At 50.4% G+C, this 18,454-nt stretch overlaps 1 protein-coding gene across 1 annotated transcript in view; it reads left to right on the top strand.

The window, feature by feature from the left end:
* MGAT5 (alpha-1,6-mannosylglycoprotein 6-beta-N-acetylglucosaminyltransferase) overlaps window positions 1–12,714 on the top strand; it is a 343,102-nt gene extending 330,388 nt beyond the window's left edge. The window contains exons 17-18 of the mRNA XM_090279425.1: window positions 8,081–8,238; window positions 12,159–12,714. Coding sequence (XP_090135551.1) covers window positions 8,081–8,238; window positions 12,159–12,357 — 357 coding nt within the window. The 3' untranslated portion in view covers window positions 12,358–12,714. The remainder of the gene's footprint in view (window positions 1–8,080; window positions 8,239–12,158) is intronic.
* Window positions 12,715–18,454: the final 5,740 nt, after the last annotated feature.

An 18,454-nucleotide genomic window follows, 5' to 3' on the forward strand; every position in this document is an offset into this window, starting at 1 on the left:
ACAAGCCTGGTAGGAAATCTGGACAGTCCAGGTGGGGAGAATGGTGGAGATTACAGGTTGCAGGGCAAGAAGAGAAGGAATTGAGGAAGGGAAGCTTATTGTTACGGGACTGGGGCCTGGCCCTGAGCGGGTCTGCCCAGGGCCAGCCGGTACCATGTGGGTTCTTGACTTCTTGTAGGAAAGATTTCACATCACGAGTCCAGGTGACTATGAGGATACATTTGTTAAAGCTGGGGACAGTGAAACAAGGAAGGGCTTAGCACAGAAGAATCAGGGGAGCCTAGGCTGGGCTTCCTTCGCTCACTGGGAAGTCAAAGAAAAGGGGCTTTGCAGACAGGTTTCAGGAGATCAGCCCAGATGAGCTGTTCCCCTGGTTGCAAGTCTCAGGGTTTCTTGAGTTTAGGAGATGTGTGCCTGTCAGGAAAGAAGTGGGGAAAGAGGAGAGGAAAGGAAATGGCTCGGGCTGCTCCCTAGAGGGAGAAAGCACTCACTGGGTCCTTTGTCTTGAGGTTGTTATCTCTCTCTCTTGCAGGTGGAAATCTTAGGGAGGTCTCAGGGGAGGGTTACAACAGAATATTCATCAGTTTTCCAGGGTTCTGGTCTCTACTGATTGGTCAGCACCAGGGCAGGAGGTCTTTAGTCATTGCAGCTGGTCCTGGCGTTACCCACCTGGTTTTGCTGCTTTTCAGGGCCTGGAGCTGAAAAACAGCTGAGGCTTAGATGTTACCTCTGGGGAGGCGACCTTCTGTATCTGGCTGTAAATTTCTCAGCCATTGTGTTCAGCTATCTGTCTCAGTTGCTCTATTCCACTTGCCAAGGAATTCTCCCAGCTTCTTACTATCCCATCCTCATTATCACTAGCTTTGGGAACGTTTGCTCCTTTGAAAAATCAGTGCTGCTGTTTGCCTAACAAAACTGGGTGGGCAATGATTAAGCAGCAGGCTCTGTCCCCACTCTCTTTGTGACCTGGTCAGGTTTTCTAAACTCACTGCTGTTTCTGTCTGTTCGTGGGGATACTACTACCTACACCATAGGGCTGGTGGAGGAATCAGTAGATTAATACACATTTAGGGCTAAGACAGTGCCTGGCACAGAATAGGAGCTCTGAAAGCCTTAGCTACTTGCCACTGCAGGGACCCAGAAACCAACCAAAGTGTGTTTTTAAACAGCTTCATTGAGGTGTAGTTTACAAACCATAAATTCACTCCATGTAAGGATACAATTCAGTGACTTATTCAGCAAACTGATAGTTGTGCAATTACAACAATGTAGTCTGATAATGATTTCATCACCCCAAAAAGCCTGTTTGTGCCTATTTGCAGTCAGTCCTTGTCTCCTGACCCAAGCCCAAAGAAATACGTGTTGCGTCTCTGTAGATTTGCCTTTGCTGGAGATTTCTGGCATCTTTTCCTCAGCATAACATTGGTGAGGTCCATGCACATTGTAGTATGCGTAGTGCTTCACTAGTTCTATTACTGACTACTATTCCACGGATACACCACAATTTGTTTATCCGTACACCAGTCGGTGGACATTTGGGCTGTTTCCACCTTTCAATATTGTGAAGAGTGCTGCTGTGAACATTCACATGCATATAGACGTATGTTTCCTTTCTCCTGGGCTGATTCCTAGCAGTGAAAGGAGACAGAATGTGAAAGGTGTCTCTCTTAACTTTTCCCAGGATGAACTTGTGGGCACATTGATTTGCATGTGTAGAGCGCATTCATGGAGATTAGTCACCACAGTTCAGTTTCCCCACCGCCCTGGTGGAAACACAGATTCACTCCCATCACTGGGAATCAGCCCCAGGGTCCACTGTGGTCAGAGTTCACTCCTTTTGAGGACAGACCGGGCTGAGTATGGTGGGCACCGACAGGCAACTGAAATATGTTTGATCTGTTGAGTCAGTCAATATTTGTTGAACAATTTTTTCTGTACCAGGCCCTGGATTTCCCAGCTACAATATAAATAACAGTATTATCCCTTATTCCTTATCCCTCAAATAACTGAACTTGGCTCAAACCCCAATTTCATGACCTAGAACTACCCATATCCCCCCTGCCACACACACACACACACACACACACACACACACACACACGCTTTTTTGTATTCTATTTTTTACAAATTTCTGACCTTACTTACTGTAGATCCTGCCTCCAGGCTGGTGTCTGAACCTGTCTTTTTTGTTCTGGACAGTGTGAGTTTGCACAGAAATCTGCTCGCACCTGATTATGTCATGGATGTAGTAACTCTGTTAAAGGCTTGGCCTGGATTGGGTGGGGGTGAAGCCTTGGTGGAAAAAACCCCATCCCCTACAACCAGCCAGCCCTCCACCAGGGGCTTCTCTTATGGGGAGCAGCCCAACCCCCATCTTCTCTAGCCCTTTTGGTATTTTTATGAGTAACATTTTCTCACTTGGCCCTTGTTACAAAGGCAGCACCCTTACTTCTTGTGTTCATTTGTTCAGAACATTGCTTTTTCTATAAATTTGTGTTGATTAATAAACCTTTCTCATAATTGCTGCAGGAAATTTTCAGAATAGTAAGCAAATTTAGGGAAATTTGGTGACTGGTTGAAATATTTGTTAGAGAGCAATGCAGATGTTCTGTGTTCTGAGTGGGCTTGTTAACCAGATAGGAAATTACTATTTATGCCTCATTCTGTCTGTATAAAGCCTCTCTCGGTTAGTATATTGTTCTTTTTCTACTTCTACTATCAGAGCTCCAGGATGCCAAACCATTCAATACGGTTGGACAGCTCTTTACTGAGCACCAATTATCTGCAAAGCACCATTAGTGATAAGCCACTAACTCCTATTCAGCCTACAAAACCCAGTCTGGAAGTCCCTATTTTCTGGAAGCTTTCTGTGATAGCTACCATTATCACCCTTCCTCTCCCCACAGAGTTAATTATGTTTCTCCTCTGAGTGACCTGTGCATTCTTGTTTGGACATCTGTTTTGTACTGTTCTTTAATTTTTTTAAATGTCTGCTTCATTTGTAAAGTTTTGAATTGATGATGAAAAAACCTTTAAGCCCAAAATGTGGGACATGAGTGTTTCATGGAGGTTCGCTGAACAAAGTTGCCTGCGTCTGGTCTGAGGCCATTAGCTCTCTCCCTCACTGTTACGTAGCTTCCTGTCACTCTGTCATTGGAGTTGGACCTGAAATGAGGCCCCTAGCATCATTTCGTGACCTGCAGGTTCTTGGCTTCGCACAGGGAAGAATTCTAGAGCCAATCTGAGTGAGTGCGAAAGCAAGTTTTATTTAGGTTGAGAGAAAGAAGCCAGGACGTGGGTTCCTGGAGACAGGATCAAGGATAAGCCCTGGACTGACTGCCACTGCCCGCTGCCCCCAGGCTGCACGGCCCACAGGGTGCCGCTGTGAAAAGCGAAAGGACTTGTGGACGTGGGGAACTTGCCAGTGACTCGTGCACCATGGCTAGTCAGTTTTTGGGATTTTATGTGTTTCTCAGGGTGGGTTTTTTTCTGAAATTCATGGACCAAATTCTGTTTTCACCTTCTGATTGGAAGGGGTCTTGTTCTGAATATGGTCCTTTCTGGGATCACCATGGCCTTTGTTACCCACCCCCTTCTGCATGTGCTGTCAATTTCATTATAATGACGGTGTAAGGAGCTTCATGGTCATTTCTGGTCAATTTTTCCTCCATTTTGGATTGATATGGTTTTAGCCAGTTCTTGTTGTTGTTAACTGTTGCTGTGATCACCACAGAGATTTTCTGCCATAAACTGTTCCCCTTTGATCAGGCATGGCGGTGGGGGCTGTGGTGAGAGGACCTAGCAGCTCATGGGCCTGTGACATCTGCCCCTGCTTCCTCGTTCTCCTTGTCAGGGACTCTCCCTAACTTCTTTCCGTCCTGCCCAGTGGCTTCCATCCCACTCAGAGGAAAAGTGTTGTGTAGGCCCCAAAGCTCTGTATGCGCTGATTCCCTGGACTCCCAGACCCCATCTCCTCCTACTTCTAGCCCCAGCACACACACTGTGCCCAAACCACATGGCATTCTCTGCTCATTTTGGAGCCTTATCAGAGCCTCTGGTCTTGGTTTGCATCTTCTGGGAATGCCCTTCCCGGAAACTTGTGTGGCTCGCTCTTTTACTTCCCTCCTCGTGCCTTGTCTTAAATGTCATCTTCTCAGTGATGCCTTATCTGGACACCCTCTCCCCCAACAGTCCTCATCTTTCTCCTCACTTCATTCTTTCAAGGGCACTTATCGGCTCTTAAGATGTTTTATATAATTTATTTATCTTGTTTTTCTCTCTTCCTCATTGATTATAAGCTCTATGAAGACAGAGGTTTCAGTTCCATTTTTTTCCCACTGAGTGACCCCCGTGGGCTTAGAAAAGTCCCTTGCACATAGTAACAGTAAGAGCCAACCGCAGGTGGTGGTATTTACATCAGGTATTTTTCTGAGCACTTTACACATTATAATTAATTTAATCACAGCTCTGGGAGGTAGCAGTTGACATTTTCTGCATTTTACCATAGAAAACTGAGGCAAGATTATGAAACTAGCCAAGATCATTCAGCTAGTGATTGGAGCAGCTCGATTCAAACCCAGGCAGTTTGAGTTCTGAACCATTATGCTTTTCTGATTCTTAGCAATATTTTGTTGAATGAATGAATGAATGAGTGCTTACTGCAAGAAGACAAGTTGGCATGGCTATGTTAGCCGATACTGAGGTTGACAGGAATGGAAGACCTCCAGCCTCCTATGAGCACCCAGGGGGCTTGCTCTCAGGGTGAGAAGAGGCTTATAACAGGGGCTGTAGTTACAGGTGTGTCCTGCAAGCAGCTGGGCAAAGGGGTGGCTCTCGTGGACAAATTGTCATATATAATCCAGGCAACTCGCCTTTTCACTTGTGGACCCTGACAGCAAATAATGGTTGACCCTGGAACATTATCTTTAATATTTCTGGGTACCTTCTTAAGAGTCATCCCATTTTACTTAATAGAAATTATATAAGGACTGGAGGACAAATGGTATTTTCCATTTCAGATGAGAGAGCTAAGGGGGCATCTTTGGAGTTCACCGTCTGGGCCGGAATTGTAGCCCAGACTCCCGGCACCGTCCTGCCTCCCCTGTGATAAGCCGCAGGTCCCATGCTGACTGGGAACACTGTTAGGCCTCTCCCTGTTCAATTTTACCAGATGGTTCATCAAGCCTTAAGAAGGTCCTGCTGCTATTTTGCTGTCCCCGATCCTTCTGGCACCCCAAATAGACCTGAGAGGATGCCAGGCCAGCCCCCAGTGATCCCTGAGTAAGGGTGACGGGTCCCCAGTGCATGTGTGATAGAGCTAAGCTCGCCTGTTGAAGGGGACGTCAAAGAGGTCGGCTACAGTGATTTCCCCAGAAGTGAGCAAACGGGACAGAGCCACCCTGCAGCATAGTGTTGAGGATACTTCCTTTGTGCAGACCTCGGGGTGCCAGGCTGCCCAGCACCTGCAGATGCAACTCTGTGGTTCCTCCAGCCTCTGTGCAGGGGCATAGGGAACCCCCCTCGGAGGAGCAGGACGCAGGAGGGAGCATTAGTGGATCACCTGCTGTTTGCCAGCCTTCTGCTCAGCTCCATCACGCAGTCTGTTGGCATCACTTTCTACAGATGAGTGATGGAGACAAGACCAGACTGGGTAGAAAGCCCAAAGCACCACAGGGAAACAGCTCTGAATCCAGGCCTTCTGACTCCAAGTACCTTCCTTGGCCACATCACCTCCTCATTTATTTTACCCCTGGGACTGTTTCACATACCACAAGAGGCTAAAAATGAACGAAGAGCAGAGTTTCTTAAGAGACTGCTGAACTCGACAGGTCTAGAGATACTACCCTCAGCTCTAAATGCCTGCAGGTGTCATATAAGGAAAAACAGTCAACGATTTTCTTACAAACTCTACAAGCCAGAGTTTGAGCCTTCAGCCATGGTGGGTTTCCAGTTCTCCAGCCTAATGAAGGGTTTGGCCAAGCTATATCCAGGAAGCAAAGAGAGAAATTCTCACTTGGCTTCTAGTGCTGTAGACGGCATGATCTGACCCAGGGTTTTCTGGTGGTTTGCCTGTTCCAGACAGTCACACAGCACACTTTGGTGTATATTAGAATTCAAGTCTCTTTATCATGATACTGAATGGCCGTAGAAGTTATCCGATGTCTCCTGAAGATATATAAACAAAGTTGCTTGCATTAGGCAGCCAGAAAAATAAATTAAAAAGGATCACTTAACCTTCTCCCAATATTTATGCGCCCACTCAGCTCACATCAGCAAAACTACATTGCTCATCTCTGTTCTCCTTTTTATTTGATGACAGCCATCCTCGGAGATGGACAGAGTGTAAAGGCCAGGCAGTATGTTTCCTTCTGCTGCCAGGTAAGAGAGGGACAGTGACTAGGAAACACGCTGTTCCCACCCAGGTGCCACCAGTTTGTGCAGTCATGCCGCCCCCTTTAGCAACAGCATCCAGAGCAAAGTCACTGTGCTGCACGTGCCTTAGCAAGCAACGTGGGTTGTGCTCAAGATCACCCCGAACCCCATTAGCCAGATAAGCATCTTCCCGCCCAGCACGTGCTCTGTCACCAGCAGTGCCCCGAGCTGTGGGGGGCACACTCTGCTCACAGCCCGCCCCCCTGCATCAGTCTCAGGAGATTAAGCCGGATCCTAGCATCTCTAAATATTTCATTGTATTGCTGGTGTCTCCAAATTATTACTCTCCTGGAACCTTGTTTTCAGCTGATACCAATGTAGGCCTCGGTTTCCCGACTACTGTGCATCGAAGAGTTTCTGTTTCTTAACCACACAACTCACGGCGGCTCAAACGGCCATGTCCCCTCATCCCAGGACCCTGAGATGGGGAAGACGGCAGTGGGTTTGCTTTAGGTTTGGGGTCTCGGTCACTGATGTGAGCAGACTAGACTAGAAGCAGCCTGAGTGCTCACTGCTTGCCCGTGGCCTTTCTCAGCAGGGAATAGCATTTCTCCTTTAGGAACGTGGTCGGAAGAAGCAAGAACCGTGGGCAATCATCAGTGTCATCATTCATCTTACGAGGAAACAGAGGCTTCCTAACATCATGTTTTTTACCCAAAAGGTTCACAGCTGGTAATAAGGGGCGGAAGTACCCTCAGAGGCCACTGCCTGTAGATCCTGGGGTGCCTTTCACTTTGCTCTTGTTTTCACTTTGCTCGCTATAAGTAATACAAGCACAGGTTTTTAAAAGTTGAGATTGATACAGAGGCCACTCTGGATGCGACTCAGGCCTCCTTTCTGGGGCTGCACCCACCTCACTGCTGGGGCCTGGCAAGGTCAGGCTCCCTGCCCCGCCTGCGCCGCTCCACAGAGTGGGCACTTCCTCAGCCTGCACCAGCTCTGACGTTACTCATCAGCTCCTCATCCACATAGAGAGGGGAAAGAAAACTGGAAAAATAAGCTATTCCAGAAGGACATACACTGGACAGTAGATTTCTTTACCACCCCTGATCTTGACCCTTTGTTGCCTCTCTCAGCGGCACCCATGCCAACCAGCGATATTCCTGCAGGAGCAAATGCATGTTTATTGTATCTTTCCTTCAGGTTCCCCAGGGGGTGACACAAGTGGGAACACTAACACCATCCTTCACTTGCTGCTTTCACTTCTCAGTATATCCTGGATGTGGTTCCTGTCAGCACCTAGAAACCTGTTGCATTTTTGCGTTATTATTTGTATTTAAACAGTCACCTATTTAAATACAAAGAGTAGGTTATTTCACTTCTAATGCTCTACACTGACACCGTGTGTCCCTGGATGTCTGTGGGGTGATTCCTACAGTGGAATACGGAGCCCAGGATCCTCACCACCATCGGTACTTCGGGGGGGCTAGCCCACCCCAGAAGGAGTTAAACTTGGCTCTTCAGGCCCCCTGCACAGACAGCTCCTTCCACAGGCGGGGCAGCCTGGAGACACGGAGGACGGTATGAGCAGAGTGAGCTCTGGGTGCCAGGGGTGCGCGAGTGTCAGAGCCACCACTGCCACCAGCCCAGGGTGGCTTTGGGCACAGCTGAACTGGTCCCTTGGCTGATGGCTTCATTTTCATTCTAGGATTTCTGCCATGGGCAGGTGATGTGGCCGCCCCTCAGCGCCCTGCAGGTGAAGCTGGCTGAGCCCGGGCAATCCTGTAAGCAGGTGTGTCAGGAGAACCAGCTCATCTGTGAGCCGTCGTTCTTCCAGCACCTGAACAAGGAAAAGGACATGCTGAAGTAAGTGCTGGGGTGGGGAGGGGGTAGCTCTGCTTGCCTGGGGGGCCGGAGTTGGGCTGAGAGGGATGAGGTTTCCATTCCCAGGGTTGTGGGCTGTGGGGAAAAGACGTGGGAATGGGAGCAGGTTGCAGCAAGATCCCCCCCAGCACTTTCATTGTTTGGTATGAGGTCACCTGGCAGGCTGATATATTTAGAATTTGAATGGGGGTCTGTATTTGCGTAAATATGTCATGTCTGGGCTTGGAGATTGTGGGAAGTGTTTACTGTGCGAATGTTACACCCAAGAAGCACAGGAGCAGAGTGGGCACAGAACCTCAAGCCATCGCCAGGTCCCCAGGTGGCCCCAACCATCTGAGCAGCACAGGTGGCTGGTGCCAGTCCTGCACCCTGGAGTCATACAGGAATGAGAAGTATGGACGAGGAGCTGGCACAGAACTGCCCACAGGAAAATCGACTGCCACCTTCCCCTACTGCGGCCCCCGTCCCCTTTCTTACTTTTCCCTGGCACCTGTGGAACAAGGTTCTCTACAGGGACAGGAGCAGGCCTGACTCCTCCTGGTCCCTCAGCAGGACAGGGGCGCAACCTGGACACAGGCAAGAGCTGCACCAGGAGGGCAGTCCGTCCGCATCACGTGAACCTTTGCCCTCTGGCTTGTATTGCTTTTACGGACGCCACTCACTTTCCTTTGCATTGGCGTTTTGGGTTTGGCATTTGTAATTCCCAGATTTCCATGTTTCTTCTGACCTCTGACTCATGACCCCATCAGTGCTAAATTTCCCCATTTTTCCCAAACCCCACCCTAAGCCACATAGTGCTTCATTATTTAGCACCCCCCCCCCACCTTAATAGCTCTGAGTAGATGTTTTCCCCTAAAGAAGAGATTTGCTATCCCAGCCCTAGGTATTCAGTCGAGTTTGGCACTGTCCCCGTCTTGAAGAGGATGTTTAGGAGTGGAGTGGACTCAGGGCTCAAGGCTTGCCTGGGCCCCATTCTCGCTTCATGCCCTGTGGTGCAGTTGGCCACCATTGCTTTCTGGGCGCGGAGCTCTGAGCTGGCCTGGTCCCGCCTCTAAGGCCTACTGTTCTCAAGTGCAGGGCCTCTGGCATCTCGCCCGCAGGGAGCTCTCCTGAGGAGGCTGCAGGAGACGCTGTGTTTCCTGCCAAGACCAGGTCCAGAGGCTGCCCTGTTCACCCTCCGCCCAAGCATCAGGCCGGGACAGTTGTATGGCGCCCTGCTCTGCGACTAGTGACTCGCCGTGAGAGGGAGTGGGGGTCTGTTTATAGAAAGCCTACCGTGGTCCCAGCGGGTTGCATTTCCACAGCCCAGAGCCCGAGTTCTAGGGTTCCTGAAGGCTCTTTCCACTGGCTCCTTGTACAAGCAGCTGGGTGGCTTTTTGAAGACTCCTAGCAGCTGTCTATGTATCAGGGTCTGGATCTGCTGGGGGCAGACCAAGGACTATACCACAGAACTGTCTGCATGCCCCCCCTCCGTCCCCACCTCTAGGGGAGGAAACATGAGATGCACTGCCCAGGCCAGGGATCAGGGCCCCCCACAGCAGACCTGTCTCCAGGGCACAGGTCTAGTCCTGTGAGGGGACTGGAAGGGCAGCCACTGGGCCAGTTTCCTGTGTTTCCTCAATTTCCCCACCTGTACAGTGGGGACATCTGGGGTGATGGTGAGATGGCGTGCGGCCAGTGCTGAAGACAGAGCGGAATGGCCACTTCTTCCTGAGGGCTCTGAGCAGTGGGGCAGCCCAAGGTCACCAGGACGGGACGGAAAAGCCAGGCCCGTGCCCTGGGATGGCCTAACCACCCCTCCGCCCCCCACTGTAGATCTGCAGGGGTTTCTTCCTAGGAGACAGCAGTAAAGGCTTAGTTTTGCAGTAAAGCTGCCTAAAACTAATTCTCTGAACATAAGAGCCCTATTGAATATGTTGTTCCTGCATCTGTGAATACTGATAATGTTGTAATTCCCCACCCCCTACCCCAGCCACCAGCTACCTGGCAGTCTATTGAGTGCCTCCTGGGAGTGAGGCAGTCCTGGCGCATCCATGTTCATGGCCAATTAGCAATGAGCAGCTCCTACAACCCAGTGCTGCGTTTTCTTCTCCAGTTTGGGGCCTAGATTGTGACATGAATTCAGCCCTTTGGAGCATCCCACGCTGTCGTCTTGAATCCGGGATGCAGGCAGCTGGACTCTGAGCTCCAGTGCAGGCAGGGTACGGTGTAAGTGCTGGAGGGGTGACCACAAAACCCTGTGCGCAGAGCATGCGTGGTTCTAGTGTGACCTAAACTGACCCAACTGGAGGGTAGAAGCACTGGAAGGAGCCGGAGTGGCCCAGTAGAGAGACGTCAGCTCCGTAAATAAGAACGTATGTTAATGTGAGACCTTGTTTGTGATTTGACTACCTTTTCAAGCTGTATCTTCTAAAATGTTGGAGTGTTGAGTTTGGGGGAATTCTAAGCTGTGAAGTCTAGACTGAGCACTTTGGTGTACCTGAGAGAAAGGAGGTGGCTCTAATCACAGTGGTCAGAGGGAGTTTGGGGCACTTGACCTATCCAGGATGGAAGTAAGCAGGTTAGCGTTGGAGGGAGGGACCCATGGCACAGAATCAAGGGAACCTTTGAGGGATTGCCTCCTAACAGGGCTCCTGTGGTTCTGGTAACACGCTGTCTGAACAGTGTGTGGTAGTTTCGGGACATCGTCCCTAGCAGGCTGCTTCCCCTGCAGCCTCAGCTGGGATGTGCTCACACCCAGAAGGCTGGTTCTGGCCTGAGGCCAGGTGACCCAGGGGCAGGAACAGAAGGGTCTCTTCATGGCTTCTGACAAATAACACGCCTGGCCATGGGGTCTGAGATGAGTTGTAGACATTTCCACACTCCTGGTTAGCAGGCCACCAGGCAGATGGGTTCACTAAAGATGTATCAGCTGCTGTAATTCACCTAAGTAAATAGCATAAGCATAACTGTTTCCCAAGGCCACATTCCATATGGAAACTAAATGCACAAATGAGCTCTGGAGACCCCTTTCTGTGTTGTTGGACTTGGAAGCCCCAAATCTCTGACTCATTTTCCATGAGGAAGTTCATAAAACCCACACTTCCTGCCCTCACCTTCATGGTCCCTGGCCTTAACCCGCTCTGGGTGCCTCCGTCTCCCAGCTGGCATGCCAAGGCCAGAGGTGTAAGGACATGTAGCGACGTTGCAGAGCTCTCTGGCGACTGCAGGAGCAAGATAAGAGGGAAGGCTGCCCTCCTGAGCAGCAGGAGCCCCGCTGGCAGCCCCCTGAGAGCCCCCAACATCCCCACCAGATGCACTGGAAATTGCCTGGCTGATGTTGGAAAGGGCTCCAGGCCAGGGACTTTGTTAGTTGGCTGGAGGAAGACAAGAGGGGGCAGGAGTAATGGGGGCCCAGGCTGGGGGGAGGGGGAGCACGTTGCTCTTCTCCCAATATCTGGACGCTTTCCAGAGGCTGCAGGAAACCTCAGGTTCCCCAGCAGGATCTCCACTCTGTCAGCAAGAATTGAGGCCTCTGTGAACATAGGAGAATGGACACGGTTGGCATGTGAGTCAGAGATTTGGGGCAGGCCAGGGAGGAAGGTGGCCTCGCCCACCCAGTCTCTGCCAGGTCAGGCTGGTCATGGTGACAACAGTGATTGTAATAATAGTTACCCTTTACTGAACCCTTTACAGAACTAGCCTCAGCCAAGTGCTCTGTAAGTACTGTTGCCAGTCCTGCACCACCCCTGTGAGTTAAGGGTTATTTATTCCCAGTTCACAGGAGAGGAAACTGAACCAGAGAGGCTCAGTCATTTGTCCAGGGTCACAGATGAAGCCACGGCTCAAATCTAGGTCTGCCTGGCCCACCGATACCTTCCTCTCTGCATCTCAAACCCATGTGCCTTCCTCTCCCTCCTCAGGTACGAGGTGACCTGCCAAAGCTCAGAGCTGGCCAAGGACATCCTGGTGCCCTCTTACCACGCCAAGAACAAGCACTGTGTGTTTCAAGGTGATCTCCTGCTGTTCAGCTGTGCAGGCGCCCACCCCAGGCACCAGAGGATCTGCCCCTGCCGGGACTTCATCAAGGGCCAGGTGGCTCTCTGTCAAGACTGTCTATAGCGGCCACCGGCTCGGCGCTGCACGCACTCTGCTGGGAAAGACAGCGGCTTCAGCCCCATCCTGGCAGAGCCAGGGGGCAGACGGCATTCAGGGACTCTCACCAGAGCCTGAACTTTTTGGTGGAAGGTTTCAGATTGGTGTTGCTCCTGCTGGAGTCGCAGCATCACAGTGGAGTTTTCACCAAAACAAAACGAGAGCGGGCATCAGGCCGGGAGCCTGGTTTTGCTCCTTGGCACAACTTTGTCTTATTTTTTGAGGAGCGAATTGTAGAGAGCGAATCTCAAGATTCATTTAAAACAAAAAACCAGAGGAGAAATTGAGCTGGATGGAAAGAACTTTGTGTGGGAACATTCCTAAACCCATTAACTTATTTATTTGGGAGGGCGGGAGGGGGAGCAGGGGAGGGTGAAGAGGTCTTGATTACAGGGCTTGTTTCTTTGATTTTCCACTGTTTACCATCCACCTTCACTATAATATTTTTTTGTCTGCTCCGGGCAGGGTGCAGGAGGGAGAGATGGTGCGCTGAGGGGCTGGTAGCAGGCTTAAGGGTGGCTGCAGGATGTAGCTCCTTGAAGTAGATGAGGGCAGAACAAAAGAAAATCTTGTGTGTGTGCTTGAGGGGTGGTAGCTACAGGTCAGGCACCCCCTGCATGTGGGGGGACTGGCATTTTGTGGTGTGTGGTACGTTCTGAGTGCGGGACTGAAAGAGCTGCTTTGGACTTGGTCCTGATGTTTACCCCTTCAGAGGGTTGTCTGTGAGCTGGGATTGGGCAGGAGTGAAGCTGGCCCCTGTGACCTGTGTCCCCTCTGGAGCTGAGCTCCAAACAGGTGGGCTTGTTTCATTCCCTCTAATGTCTGAAACCGCCAAAGTCCAGGGAATGGGGATCTCGGTGAGCTTGATGTTGGCCAGGGGAGCAGGGCCAGGCCAGGATGAAAGTGACTCACTGTCCTGGCCACTCGCCGGTGGGGGTGGGAGTGGGCGTGGCTCTCGCTTCAGGCACCAATATTCTGAGGAGGACCAGCCAGTTGGCAGCTTGGCCTGGTCAGACTCATTGGACCCCCCCTTTCTAGCCCTTGAGGCCCCGTGCTCTGCCTTGTGTGAGTTCCGCACCCCCCTAAGCACTGTGCTGGTGCTTTGGATGTTTCCTCCGAAGCCCTTGGCAGTGCATGCTGGTGAAAGTGAGCCCTCTCCTCCCTCAGCGGGAGTCTCCCTGGTGTGAGCTGCTGTGATCCACCCAGCCCTGCGGTGGTTCCCAGTGCTGACGTGGCCCTGGCTTCTGAACACCCTGAGTGCCCTCGGCAGCTGGCCCGCCTGCAGCGGGCAGACCTTCTGGCAAGGCTGATGGCTGGGTGGGCCTTCAGGAAGTGAGACTTAAGAGGATTATTTCATGAGGACCAGAGGGAGTGTGCTGAGTCTTTAGGTATGGAAAGTTAGATTCTGCCAGCTTCTCAGTTCTTCCCTGGTACGTGAATAATACCAAACGCACAGCCAGCGTTTGTGGTTTTTGTTTTTTTTTTACTTGGACTTTCAGTGGGTCCGAATCCCACCTGCAATTCTAGAGGATAGGGGCAGTTGGGGTCTTCGCCACCCCTCAGGTGGCCCCTGAACATGTGTGCTAGGGAGAGTGTTGATGGGGAGGCCTGAGCCGAGCAGCAAGGGCGCAAGTCCAAAGGAAACCTTGCTAATAGGGTGTGAGTGAGTGAGTGAGTGAGTACGTGTTTTTTAAGCTTTGCAAGGGCAGTTTCCTGCGGTAGGAAGAGAAGTAACTGCCTCCCATGCTGTTAGGAATTGCTTTTCCCTGTGAATGGGCCCCTTGGCTGCACCCTACATTGTGGGACTTTGCTTGAGCTCCCAGGCCGGCGATTCCTGGACCGGTGCTGCCCTCTCCTGGCTTCTCCTGGGCGCTTCCCATAATGAGCATGTCAGTGTAGGCATTCGACCAGCAGGGGGAGCCTGCGGTCCGAGACCAATTTCTCTCAGTCCGCAAGGCTAACCCCTTTTGCAGAGTGGTTTAAACAAGCACTGGAACTCAGAAAGCAAGGAAGCTGGAAAGCTACATTCTGCGGAAAGACGCTGTGCTGGTCTTGTGTTCCGTAAGCTGGAAGGATTGTTTGCTGGCTGCCCGAGCTCAGGGCCTCCCGTCTTCTCCTGTGTCAGGACCCTCGGGTCAGGCAGTCCCCAGGGCTCTTTCCCCACATCAGGTCCCTCTTGCTTCCGCCAGCCCAGTACTGGCTGAGGCGGGGCGGAGTTCCGCAGAGGGGTTGCTGCTCGTGGGGCAAACCAACCCACACTCCATTTAGTGAAGGCGTTATCAACAGAGGCAGTGACACTGGAGTTGCAGTGTCCCCCACAGACTTAGCCCCAGTGGGTCAGTGGTCCACAACAGGAAACTCGCAAGGTCCCTCCATCTGCCCTGTGCGCAAAGGCCACTATTCCTGCCTGCCCTAGAGCAGGGCGCGCTCTGAGTGTGGGCCTTGGGTGATTTTTCTTAATAGAATCCTAAACCAGCATGAAACTAATTACAGCCCCCCCCACACACACACACAGAAATCCTAAGCCAGGATCAGTGCCTTCCTGTGCTATGAGCGTATCTTGCCCCGTCTGTAAGTTTTTGTACATTTCTTTTTTCCTAAGTGAAATTTGGCTCCCATCCACTGTGATCCTGGGTTCTTAAAAAACTTGAGGGAAAACATTTAATTTATTAAAAGATAAAAAGCTTTCCTTTGACATGTAAACACTTTCAGGAGTAAAAGCTTCTCAAAGGGGAAATACACTTCTTTTAATGCCAGTAAACACCTCATTTTATTTCATGGATATAATTTGATTTGCACATGTACAAATGGAGAGGTTTTTTTGCATTTTTGCTTAGATTGGGGTTTAGCCCCTACTTATAGTTTGCTTTTCCTATGTTGCTGTATGTTTGGAGATATTGAGAGTATGTTTCTTTGTTGATATTTATTGTTTCCCTGATGTGCCTTTTTCACTTTTCTTTGGGGTTGGTTTTTGGAATCTGGGTGCTGTGGAAGGAAGAGAGCAGACTCCTCCAGGTTCTGAATACAGGTTCTGTCCTTGTATCACTGCGGAGGCTCGGGCCGGGCACTGGAAACGCCCTTCAGGCCCCCAAGGCCACCACATGTATGCACATATACGCCCATGAAGCGGTGAGAACCCCGAGAGGTGCTGGCTTTCTCCAGGCCAGCCCGCACCCTCCCCAGCAGCTTGGTCAAGGTCATGGCTTTCAGTGGGGGCCTGCTGGTTGCCAGTGTGCAGGTGCGCCTGGGCTCCGCGCCCCCAGGCATTTGGGAGGAGTGGCCAGGGAAGATGACTGCGCCCTAGCTGAGGGGTTGCACTGAAGGGGAGCAGGACCCACTGAGCTCATTAGTAGCACTGGCCCTAAACACTTCATCTGGTTAACATCCTGACGGGGAACAAATACGCACGCCTTTGTTGTTTCCTTAGTGAACACAGGGTTTGATAAAAATGACTACTTGGCTTTGTTTGGGAGGAGCGACCCGGTGCTTCTCTCTGGTAGTGCAGGCAGATATGTGACGGGCTGACTGACAGTGCTGCTCATAGGCAGGCTCGTGCTTTTTAGACCCGACTGAGGCCGGCCACCCCATTTCTCCAAGGTGGTTTACCTGGATTATGTATATAATTGAAACATTACTGCCCTCTTCCATGCCCACCAAATTCTTGATTTTTTTTTTTTAAGTATTTTGTTAACGACAGGCTCTGTTGTATGTGCTACCATCCCAAGCCTGGATTGTTTTATTTATTTAAAAAGTACTTGTTTTCACATTGGCTTCATTCTAATTCCATCCATCCTATAGGGCTACAGAGCACCTTCATGTGAAGAGATGGATGGACATCAATAGATTCAGACTTCTTTAGGAAGGTGGAAGTTCCTAAAGCTTAGGGCAAGTTCCTTTCATTCTTGCTGGCTTCAACAAAAAGTGGAAAACCACGTTTTTATAACAAAAGGCCAAATTAGCTGTATAGTCTCAGATGCAGGAAAAAAAAATTACCCTAGCTTTCTTAGCATTTAGGGGTTTTGTGAGGATTGGGTGTTTTAGCAGTATCTGGCACATAGTAAGCCCTAGTAAATGTTAAATATTGTTGTTGTCATTAGCATTTCACAAAACTTGAGAAATAAAGAGCTGAGCTCACTCCCTATCGGTTGATTCATGTAATACGTACATGAAACTATTATTCCAGGTTGATGGAATGTTGTAGGATTTACTGATTTAGCACATCCAAGGCCTGGGCCACCCTGCTGCTGAGAACACATCCCTGAATGCACTGACTGACCTGAGAATACTTCTGACTTCAGCACCAGGCAAAACCAGGCTGTAAGAACCATGTATACAGGAGATGACAAGGGTGACCTCTGGCTCCATGCTGGACCTTACCCACTGAGGTCTCCTGGACCATTCCAGAGTTTTTCCTTGTGCAATTTTCTGAGCTAGAAATTAAGGTGAAATTTCACATTGACTATACCCCTGAAAAGTTAACTAGCCCTCTGAAAGACCATAAGAGAGGCTTCTCTGTATTCAAGGGGAAAGGAATGACCAACTGAACTCACTCGTTCCCCAGGAAGCCCCTTTGCTGTCCCCTGCTGGTCAGGGTGGCTCCTCCACAGTCCAGTTCACAGGGATCAGACTCTGGGCAGGTTAGCTGTCACATGTTTGCATTGGCCCCAGTCTCAGAGAAACACCCTGCTCCCTGAGGCTGCCGCAGTTGGCCTGGGGACCCCAAGACTACCCCACCATCCTGGTGGAGCTATGGGTGGTGGGGGGGGAGAGTATCTTCAGAACCACACTCAGATGCTGCTTGTGGTTCAATTATGTTTTTCCCAAATCCCCTACGTATCAGTTCACTCTCTGTTTCATTGGGGTTTTAGCCTCTTCCTCCCTGATAGATTTAGAGCTGTATGTCCTCCCATGTCTTGGTGCTCTTCTGGTTGGACTGCAGTTGTAGAATATGGAGGAATGTGCTAGAGTCCTAGGTCTTTAAGTTCCTTTGTTTTCAGTGGAATCAGCAGTCTTAGACTTTGGAGGGTATAGGACTGGAATTGACCTTCAACGCATCATTCCCTCTATCCCCAATTTTGTGGAGCCTTAGATTATCTGCACTGCTCCCTCCCTACCCCACCCCACCACACAGCTATTGAGGCACAACAGAGGCACAAAAGGCCAGTACATGCTCATTCAGCAGCGGGCGGGTGTGCCTGGTGGTGGGGCGTAGGGTAGCAGAATGCGTTTGCCATGCTGGAGGTCTGAGCCTGGCTGGGACAGCGGGAATGAAAACTGAGCGCAGTCCGCCACCTCTACCAAAGGGGAGATGGAGCAAACCCGGGAAGCATTTTTGCTCACTGTCCTGCCCAGGTGTTCATAGGACAATAGCGGAACAATCGATGCCAAAGGAGATGGTGGTGTCTTTTCTACTGTAGCTGCTGTCACAACCTTGTCTTTAAGCTAATGACCGTTCGCATCTGTATCTTCAAACAGCCCCTGGTTCACTCGGGGGTTAAGTAGTGCGGGGCTCTGCGAACGGGCTGTTTCTGTCTAAACGTCCTGTACCGGCGTAGAGAGCACTGCGGTGTTTCCCACTGTTGTAGACAAAACTGGGGAGAACTTTATTTTTCAATAAACTTTTCTTGTGTGACAGGTGGGAGTGATCTTTGGGGGGCTGGGAGGGGGCAGGGTCACCTACAGGTCATAGCCCAGTGGCATCCCCCACACTGGCATCATTAACTTCATTTCACCGTTTGCAAACGCGGCTGAAAACGCTAAAAGAAAGGTCATGTGGTGGACAACACCTTGTTGAGAATTCTTTCCCTTACATCACATCCACCAATGACTAATTTCAGAGCACTTACCTAGAAAGGAATGAATTAGAAAGTGGACGGATGGGCTATTTTATATACTTATAAAATATACTACATCAGGTGTTTAAAAATCTTTAAGGATGTGCTAGTAAAATAGTCCTAAAAAGGCTCGGCCCACTGGACCTAGAGTACACTCCCCCCCTCACAAAGAGGACTTTTTCACCCAGGGCTCAGTGGCCCGTGAGCTTTTGGTTAGGCACGTGCCCTGG

Source organism: Furipterus horrens, unplaced genomic scaffold (assembly GCF_987537825.1).
Source record: "Furipterus horrens unplaced genomic scaffold, mFurHor1.1.pri manual_scaffold_1, whole genome shotgun sequence".
Taxonomy (NCBI): Eukaryota; Metazoa; Chordata; class Mammalia; order Chiroptera; family Furipteridae; genus Furipterus; species Furipterus horrens.